The following is a 10,969-nucleotide window of genomic DNA, read 5'->3' as shown; positions in this document are numbered from 1 at the left end:
ATAATTATTCTTTGATCTCTAGTGTACATTTTGTTATATATTGGAATAATTAAGCTGTTACATATGCATTAAACACAACACAATAGGAACCCTCGACACAAGAAGGTAAAAAAAAAATATGGATCACCTTGATATATAGAAACTTAAGAGATCAAGGAAAAGGTTTGGTAATGTATAGCTATATATATTATATATAGCTAGCAAGCTTCTCACACGTCATCATGATGATGAGGAGTTTAGGAAGAAAACAACGTAATAAATTAACAAAGATTTTGATCATGATCATCGAGTTCTTGATCACCCGACTCATGACTGACAGACAGATTACTGACTGACTACTCAAGCTTTGTGAGGGAAAAGGCGAACGGGCAGACCCTTTGCAGGCATGGGCATGGGGTCAACTATAATTTTCTCGTCAGGAATCATTTTCTCCCACTTGAACCTTTTCACCAAGTGGTGCATGAAAACAAGTATTTCCAAACGGGCATATTCTTTTCCAGGGCACATTCTCGGTCCTCCACCAAATGGAACAAATGTGTAAGGAGCAGGTCCATTTCCTTCAAATCTAGTCGGGTCAAATTTCTGAGGTTCAGGAAAGTATTCAGCACTTTTATGCGTTGAGTTTGCACTCCAGTACAACTGCGCGCACATCATGCACAATTAATATTAATGTATTATAAGATCAAAATCATTAACCAATTATTATAAGAGAAATGATATTTACGGTCGGGAGTGTGTAAGCGCCATACAATTTTTTTAAAAAAATGTGAGTAAATCGGGACCAATATGAAAAAAAAAAAACTAATTTTTTAATAGTATACCTCATAGTACTTTTTCAAAGCGATTGTGCGCATGGTACTTTCGCACTCTACGACTGTACGTATATAATATTATTCTTATTATAAATATATATTTATTTTTACATATTTTTAATTAATAATACCTTCCAGCCCTTTGGAATGGAGAAACCATTGAAGACGAAGTCAGTAAGGGCTTCCCGGAAAGCTCCTTGTAGGGGTGGAGCAAGTCTCAACACTTCACAAGCCACGTTCCATGAGTATTTCATCTTTTGAATATCATCCCAGTTCAATAACTCCCCTGGCGCCTTTGACTTGGCTATTTCCATTTGCTCTAAACAATTGAAGCCGAAATCATTAATAATTAATTATATAAAGCTCAATATATATATATATATATATATATAATTGCAGTAAAAAAATCGTATTAGCTGGCCCATCAAAATCATAACCTTAGTATTTATACATATATCCATGTCGTCCAAGTGCTAAAGACATACAAATTATGCATGTGAACATGCATGATATTGCTTAAATTCCAAGAAAGCAGAGAGGTTGTGTATAGCTCCAAAACTGGAGAGTTTGACTTTAGAGCAGGCCCGCGGTTGATCCAGTCAAGATATATGCAAGTTAATTTGAATATTCTAATTTAACAAAAAATAATAATAATTTTTTCGTTTCCTAGTTAATAATTTCATATAATATGCAAATTGAGATCCTTTTTTTATAGCAAGAAACGATCCCATAGTATCCCATAATAACGTACCTACAATTTTTATAGCTCATTAAACATGCAAAATTAAAGTTATGCAAATTGAGAAGACAATTAACAAACCAGAAATGAAAAATATATTTACCGTTGTAAACTCCCTCATAAATATCAGGAAGCTCCGAAAGATACTTGACAATGAAAGTGCAGGCAGCACTGGCTGTGTCGTGTCCACCGATGAGCAACCCGAGAATTTTGTCGGCAATGTCGAGTTCACCCATATACTGTCCATTCTCGTCGCAGGTCAAAAGCATGTGAGACAATATGTCTTGTGTTGGAGTTGCTTTCCCCTCGGCCAAATCAACCTTTCTCTGCTTAATGATCTTATGGAGCTCCTTCCTAATGAAGTTTGAGGCTTTGATTGCGCGGTTGAATGGTGTCCCTGGCAAGTCAATGGGAATTGATATGAGCCCCGAAGCCAACACCTGGAATGGTTCGGAAAATTTTGCTATATGGTTGGGATCTTCAACACTGATGAACAAGCGGGAAGCCACCCAGAATGTATAGCTGTTGATGACAGGGATAACCAATACATATATAAATACATATATCTGAGATAAAAGATCATTATCTTAATTTTACGAGATTTTTACGTCTAATGCAGTGTGAATGGTGTAAACTTACGAATGAATGCATGCAAAGATCACTAATTTTTGAAGAATAAATGGTAGTAATTGGTACGTACCTTTTTGCGAGAGGGAATACAACAACTTCCTTCTTGTTTTCCCAACCATCAGCAAAGTGTCTTGTAGCAATTGTGTCCATGATACCGATGTACCTTTGTAAAGCTTCGGGCTTGAGGAAACCGGGAAGCAGCTTTCTCATCTTCTTCGCCTCTTCTTTGGAGCTGGTCTGTGTAGAACTAGGGAACACTTTGTTGACTGAGTCAGGCCACCAAGAAATGACAAGCTTGTTCTCGTTGGAGAACAAGAACTTGTTGCATGCTGCACCGGCGAAGACTGCAGCCGGCTGCCCAAGAAGGGAGGTTTTGAAAACTTCGGAGGAGAACTTGGTCATCCTATCAAAGATGAACTTCTCCGGGTGTCCTTTCCATCCAGTGGACAAGAACTCCAGGCTCTCACCGATCATTGGATAGCCAGTCTTGCCCGGGGGAAGGTTCGGGCCGGTGAATTGGGATCTGTGCTTGTAGAAGAGGACGAAGAGGGAGAGGGAGACGAGGGAAACGAAGAGTAGGAGAAGGGAGAGATAGAAATGCTCCATGTTGTTTGTCGAGAGTGTTGCTGTGTGTTGGGTGTGAAGAGGTTAGTGTTTGAGGGATTTGTGACAATGTTTATTGGCATTTTATAGCCAAATTGCTTTTGGTAATTGCGGAGAAATAGGATCTTTGAGTAGGTGAGAGTGGCAATATCAAAGTCAAACAAAGATGGCCGATTACTCAATTGAATACTAGCTAGGTTGGCAAGATGCATGAGATGAAGTTTATGGGAACTAATATTTTATGGGTTAATTACATTTTCCCCCTTCAAATTTTTACTCAATTATTAGTTTCGATGTCACATTATGAATTGAATAAAAGATCGAGGGATAAATTTTATATATGGTTATTCATGTATGATTTATTATTAATTGATATAGTATATATTATTTTATATTTTATATAGTCAATGATAATAAATTAGATGAAAATTATATTTTTACAGTGAATATTATACACGTGAGCAACACGTGGAATCATTTCCGTTACATTCGATGCTGCTGGTAGACAAAAAGGAGGGATTGATAAGTTTTGAAAGTAAGCGGGTTCACTTTGATGTAATTATTAGTTTCTGGTACACATTATAAATTGAGTGAAAGTTCGAAGGGACAAAGTGTAATTAACTCATATTTTATACAAGGCAAGAACCACATCATATTAGCAATTATTTCCAATTTTTTAGCAAGTTTTTGTTTCATTTCATATATGTTGCATTTGGTTTAATTTTCTAATTAAGGATTGAGAGTAATATCAAAAGATGACACTTCCTTGCATAATCATCGCTTTCTCGAATTAAGATAGCACTATCAACGTAGAATCTGCCAATTAATCCATAAATATCATCCGACTCAAATTCCCTACATTTGAATGAAAGGTAATATCAACTAACTATCACGAGCTATTTCTCTCCACAAAAATTTATCAATCAAAAACTATAAAACTAATGATTTTTAGTACTGTTTAAAGTTGACCTGATTTTTTAACACGGCAATGGTGCTTATATTTTTCCATGCATGTATGGTGCTTATATTTTTTAGATATTTTTATATTATGGGGCGGGATATTTTTAATTAAGCAGCATCAGAGAAACTACTTGGAAATCATGACTAGAGATGGAGCTTGTGCATGCACCGGTACTACCTGATCGTGTTGCATAGTCAAATAACGCAGCATTTTCTAAGCCAACCATTTGACAATGGTACTACTCCATCTCATGTACACACCATGCACATGGACTGTACACCCAAAAGTTGACCATAATGCCAAAGGTTTGTAGCCTGATGTGCAAAAATTTCTAGCTTCCAAAATAGAGGTCTTAGGTTCGAATCCCCCCTTCCCGGCCAAATGTATCAACAAAATAAAAAATAAAAAAAAAAGTTGACCATAATTAATAAGTTCAATTAAATTAAATTACTGAATTATCAGTACTAGCTTATAATTATCCTATTAATTACATAAAATACAACTAATTAATTTCAAGATTTGTCCTAATATATCGTGCATGTACATCATGGTCAACCTTAAATTTTATATGTAATCAGTTAGATAAAACCAATTAAATACTTGCAATAATAATATATTCATTATATTGTTGCCTTCATTGTCAGGGGTTGGTAAAATATTAAAAACTCTTTCTGGGACATTCTAATTAAATTAATCACTTATAGATCTAAAATTCCTTTTATATTCCAAAACCTGTCTCTTTAGAACTGATATCTACAGAATTGACAAATTGGAGTTACTTCTGATATTTATATGCTGACTATTGGCCTGGTCATAGATCTAAAATTCCTTTTATATTCCAAGATGATAATGCCCCCTGTGGAATGGGTCAGAGCTAGAACCCTAGCTTCACTCAATCCTTTTCAGACTAATTAAAATCAAATGATTTATCAATTAACCATAATTCATTATATATTGACAATGTCGAGTGTTGATATCAAATAAATTAAAAAGTAATGCTAGAGACCATCCTAGCTAGCTAGGTTGTGCAAAATAAGTCAATTATTAAAAACATTATTTTTTTATGTGAATCTCAGATTTATTCACTTTTTTTTTTTTAAATTAGTGAGAACTTACATATATATCTTGAGACTACAAATATCATTTATCTAAATCGAATGATCTATTCAATGCAATATTTGAGATAAACATGGAATTAAATAATATTGTTCATGTAAGGTTTATATATATATCCTGCATGTCTGAAAGTCTTAACATGATAAGCATCATCAAATACTATATATAAGACTCATAAAATTAATCATGAGTCTATGATCTCCATTTAGAATTCAACCATTCAAATATATATATATTAATTGATCCTAGAAAATAACTCTACCGGCCAGATATTAATTGATCCTAGAAAATTAGACGTTGGTGAAGAAACTTATGTATCCTCGGCCAGCAAATGATGATGGTGAAAATTAGCTACATATATATAAAGTCAAAAGGACCTAGCTGCTAGTGTGCGAACAAGCTGATCAACTAGGCACGTACGTCCCTTTCTACTTTCAATATATATGCAGAGATCTAGAATCCTGCATGTATGAACATTATCACTTTTTTCAATGATCTATAATTTCCAACTCACGTTGTACCACGGCAAAGATTTTCATGAGGTCTAAACTCTAAAAAATCAGTCCCATGCATGAAGAATTAAGTACGCGGTTATAATATCGATCGCTTCTTAATTGGGAATAATTAATTTAGTATGACTTTTAAGGTGTCGATCGTTTGTTTCTAAGAAATTTTTCAACTCATCTCATCTCATCCCATTTAATCATTACAACTTTTTTAAATTTTCATATAAAATAAAATAAACAATTCAACTTTTTTATCAAATCTCAAAATAAAAATCATATTAAAAATATATATTCTAATAATATTTTATTCAATTTTTAACTTTAATAATCTCAACAGTACATCTCATCTCATCTGTAAAAATAAATGAGACCCTTCAATAACGTGTCGAGAAGGTATCTAAACTAGCTAGATAGATTTTATTAGTTACAAGTAATATATCCAATGTAGTGTGCCGGCTATGACAAGTAAGAAATCCCATCCTGGAAACAAAATGTCAAGAAATATTCAAGTAATCCAATATAGTGTGTTAAATGAGGGTATAATATTTTCCGTGACAAGCAATCGAACCTCCAAATCGACTAATTTATGATCTATTGATTCTTGTGCTTCGATCGGACCAATTAAGTACATATATATATAAATATATATATATATATATATAATTTACTACATACACCGGCTTGTAATCAAACCAGTTAATAATATAATAAGAGTAAGCTAGATTACTTATTATCTTAAGTTTTTCAGCTCTCGTCGCAGTCGCCAACGTAATATATATTATATACATTTCATCTCGATCGACACGTGTGATCGAGATTAATACATGAATATAAGATGAAGAGCAATATATCTCTCTTGTGATGATCATTAGTTTGGGTAAACCAAGAAAATAAATCCTGATTTCACACGCCAATTATATGGTATAACTTGATTTTTACATGCATGCACTTCTACAAGTAAGTTCATGTATTACTCTTGTGTATGATTCATTAGAAAAAGAAATTGTGGCCGGGACGTCAATTATGAGAATTCGATCATTTCTTAGATCATAATTAATAAACAAATTACGTCAATTATGAGAAAACCTTTTCTAAAATTTTAGCAATCAAAATTTCGTCCATATAACATCAATCTATGCCCTTTAGAAGTGTTGGTTTCACACAAAAAATCTCACAAAAATATTAAACTCAAATGCTGATATGACTTGTTGTGTTACAGTAGATTGTAAAGTTCTTTTAATGTGTCATGACAAGCCACATCAATCTAGCTATGTACTTTAATTTATCTTTATAAGATCTACATATATTATATCAACTACGACTTTTGTTAGTACCCATGTTGATACTCTAAATCCATCTTAGACCATTCACAATGGTTCATTTATCTTATCTTTAAAATACATCATCAAACTTCATTTTTTCTATTTTACATATTGATTTTTACAATATATCATACATTAGTTTATCTATTTTTTCTTCATATCATTTAAATAATATTTTTTTATTCTTTTTAAACATTTCCTTTCTACCAATAAATTTGTAATATCCATATATAAATATATATATATATATATATTTGCAACATATTATTATATACAATGTAATATAATTCAGTCCTATAAACACAAAATAAAAATATATAAGCCAAATTTAAAATTAAAAATAAAATCAAAATATGAAAAAATTGGATAAATAATATTTCCAAGATATTTTTTAGAAAAGAAAATAAAATAAAGGTGTTTTAAATGATGAACAATAAAAAAGAATTTGTATTGAAATGTAAAAGTAAAAGAAAATGATCAAGGAGTAAATGAAATATAAATAATAAAAAAATTGTTTGAAGGATGAACAGTAATACCCTCTACATGTAGCGGGTTACTGTAGTTATTTGTATTTTACATGTTCTTTTATATAATCGGATGGAACTCATTTTATGAAAAGTTCTTCAAATAATTTACATTTTTTGTATTATACACAAGTCATTGAGAATGCTCTTAGTTTGAATCCTCCGACCATCTAAACAAATCTCGAGCAATCAACGGTATTGCTCAAAAGAGATCAAAATCGTGATAATTTGTGAGCATCACTATAATATATATATATTTATTGAAAACTCGATGTCAAAGATATATGGATAATGATATTCCAACCGAGGTTTTTAATCAAGAAAGTCGACTAACAAGTGCAAATGCACTTTTTTATTTATTATTATTATTATTTTCAACCACTTTTTATATATTTTTAAACATTTAAAAAAAACCAATTCACAAATAATCACTTCTTTAATTATTAAGTTAAAAAAAATAAAAATCACAATCGGTCAATTTTGTCGGTCACTTTTATTGGTCACAAATCAAAGTGGATCGGGTGCACAATATTGTCGGTCAGGGTCACCATTTTAGCATACAACTTAATTATATGGTGTCAAAAAACAATTTAATTAGGTATATATTAGCTAGGTTCTTTGACTTCTATCAATTAGTACTTACTAATAATGTGTGTGACAGTCATAGTACTCATGACAATTTCGTAATCTATTTATTATTTGAACTAAGAAGATCTTGTAGCTGATATATATATAGTTTTGGATACCGGGCCACATCAATATGATCAATAATATTTTATATAGAACTTACCTAACTTATATATTGATTGATAATTATTTTGTACAAATTGCATGTATTACAATTAATAAATTAACCACAATATAATTAAGTAATTAAAAAGTAGATGATTTCATTATCATTGATCCCACAATCTAAATCATGTGCATGATACCCGTCATGTGATCATATATATATATATAGAATAATAGATCGATGTGTTTCACATGCATGGGGATCGTATAATTCACAAAAGATATGAGTAAGATAAACGAGCTAGCGGTTGAAACGTCAATGAATAAAAGCCTTCTTATCAATACATAAAATTTAGATTAATGGGAAATGATTTATATATACAGTGATATAAGGGTATAAAAGTTTCACACGCATTTCTTTTGAAAATTTTGGACAAATTATATGAGATTCATATAAAAAAATTTATTTTTTAGTAGTGAACTCTACTATTTTTAAAAGGGCGTGCGCAAGATCACTTACACACCCTAAAACTATATATAACATTATTTATATATATTTTTCTTTAGACAAAAGTTTGGGAAATTAGTGGTAATTAAGAAGTATACTATAGGGAAGTATTTATGCAAATTTACTCATTATTATAGTTGTGTTAGCTAGGTTCATTACACAGAAGAAATAAGAATTTTTTGTTTTACCAGTCAAACAGAATATATATATATATATATATATATATATATATATATATATATATATATATATTTGTGCCTTTGTTCACACGGATCAGAGCTAGTCCTGAAAACCAAAGTAATTTGTTTACTTTTGAGCACAATTATTATTTCTAAAAACAATATGGTGACTTTTTCGCAGTTAGTGGTGCCGTGGAACTTTAATTCAAGTAGTAGGTGTAAACAATGACATGAGTTTAGCTAGGTTGGTTTAATATTAATTTATAATATTTTGAATTAAGCGTGCAAGTATTCACAAGATTTAAATGGACATCCAAAACGCATGCAATTCTCTACACTATATATATATATAGATACATACATATTAGCTAAAATTTTACATAAAAATAGAAGTTGACGATCGATCATGAGGGAATTTATATATATATATATATATATATACAAGTATATATATACATGATATAATTACCCAAATTAGCAAAATAAAATTGGGGAACAAAAAATGGTTACAAAACGAGATCAATTCTCATCCATTTAGAACTTTTCAAACCTAGTAATTACATGACTTTCTCGTGGTGTTAAGAATATAAAATAAATATTTAAATCTATCTCTTTCTATCAGCTTAAGCCTTTGGGACAATTGGTGATTTCTTATGGTATTAGAGTAGAAATATATTCTCTGACTCTATACTCTACCACAATTAATTAAATACTATATAGCCTATATATGTGTCGCATCCGCTTAAATTTTTAGGACAAGTGGTAATTTCACACATAGAATCTTGATCATCTTCATCTATACCCCATCAAGAGTAGTTAAAATAATATATGTGTTTCATGATTACAGACTAAATTGCATATTATATGTCTAACCTTATAATTAGCTAATTAATTAAGAGATGCTAACACCTATATTTTCGCTACCTAGCTAAGTGTTACATACAATACAAAAACATGCACTCTAAAACATTTTTTTTAGATGCATGTTACCACCGATTGACGCTCTCGAAACAGCCTCTTTTGATTTTACAGATAAAATAAGATGAGATGAGTTAAAATAAAAGTTAAAATTGAATAAAATATTAATTGTTAGAATTTTTTTTAATATTATTATGTTTTGGGACTTGAAAAAATTGAATTATTTATTTTATTTGTATGAAAAATTGAAAAAGTTGTAATGATGAGATGAGATGAAATGTGTTGTGAAAACTCATCTTGAAATTCACAATTATCATATGCATTTAGGTTTTTTTAAGATAAATTAATAATGTTGTACGTCCTAAGAAGTCTTAAGCGAATAATATATGACTTGATCAGGGTTTGGTGACATGTTCAATCAGTAATGCCATTGATGTTTATTAGATGATCAAAAGATCATATCAGAAATATTGTGATATTAATATATAGTTGCTCTGACAATTTACATAAAATACTTTGTTAATCCCAACATAGTCGACGTGTATATATATATATATATATATATATATAACGTAAACTTAATGAAATGCTGCTACGTTTGGGTAGTGAGAAGTGTTGAGAAGTGTTGAGAATGTTTGTAAATAGTAGTAAAAAAGTAATCAAAAAGTAATAATAAAATATTGAATAGTAGTAAAAAGTAGTTAAAAAGTAATGAATAGTAGAAAAGTAGGTAAAAAGTAATAATAAAATAAAGAATAGTAGTGAGAGTACCTCAAGTACTCACTTGCCAAATAAATTACAACTCATGTAGAGTGGCACTTTTTTTTATTCGCATTAATTATGAATATTGAGGAAACGAATTCAGATTTTGCAGGTTTTTGGGCCTGTTAAACTTCTATATAATATTACCTCCAAAAAGGAAAAAAAAAAAAAACCATATATACCGTTTGAAGACTTTGTACCAAAACCAGAAAAGCCTTAACCATTTTCTTTTTGGGAGATATGCAGGGTTATAATAAGGTATATAGCTTGTTATTTATTTGCACAAGTTTTTATTTTTCTTCCAATATTTTTTTATAAGGGGTTGGGGATATATGTGTGTATATATATATATATATATATATATATATATATATATAACAGAGAGAGAGAGAGAGAGAGAGAGAGGGGGGGGGTCAATTGTCAACTATCTTTTAAAAAGGAGGAGAAAATGCCATGATCAGATCAGATTAATGCAAGTCAAATATCTGATCACATTTTCTTTACAAGTTGATCAGTCCACAACGGAGCTAGATAACCTGAAAAATCCGTAATCTCAAGGCTAGAAAGTTGATCGAGATGTGAATTTCTAGGTATATTGGAGGTTGGAAGAAATCATGTATTGCATGCATACAATACAAAATCATGATTAGATACATT

General features: G+C 30.7%; 1 protein-coding gene across 1 annotated transcript; it reads right to left on the bottom strand.

The window, feature by feature from the left end:
• LOC108993145 (beta-amyrin 28-monooxygenase-like) lies at positions 1 to 2,842 on the bottom strand. Its single transcript, XM_018967927.2, has 4 exons — positions 2,252 to 2,842; positions 1,655 to 2,073; positions 944 to 1,131; positions 1 to 639 (listed from the first exon to the last, which is right to left on the bottom strand). Exons 1-4 carry the CDS (start codon positions 2,785 to 2,787, stop codon positions 340 to 342), a joined length of 1,443 nt encoding a protein of 480 aa, XP_018823472.1. The 5' UTR covers positions 2,788 to 2,842; the 3' UTR covers positions 1 to 339.
• Between the last annotated feature and the right edge of the window lie 8,127 nt (positions 2,843 to 10,969).

This window comes from Juglans regia, chromosome 15 (assembly GCF_001411555.2).
Source record: "Juglans regia cultivar Chandler chromosome 15, Walnut 2.0, whole genome shotgun sequence".
NCBI classification, from domain to species: Eukaryota; Viridiplantae; Streptophyta; class Magnoliopsida; order Fagales; family Juglandaceae; genus Juglans; species Juglans regia.
Note: the sequence above shows the minus strand (reverse complement) of the source record. Positions and strands in the feature narration are given on the sequence as shown.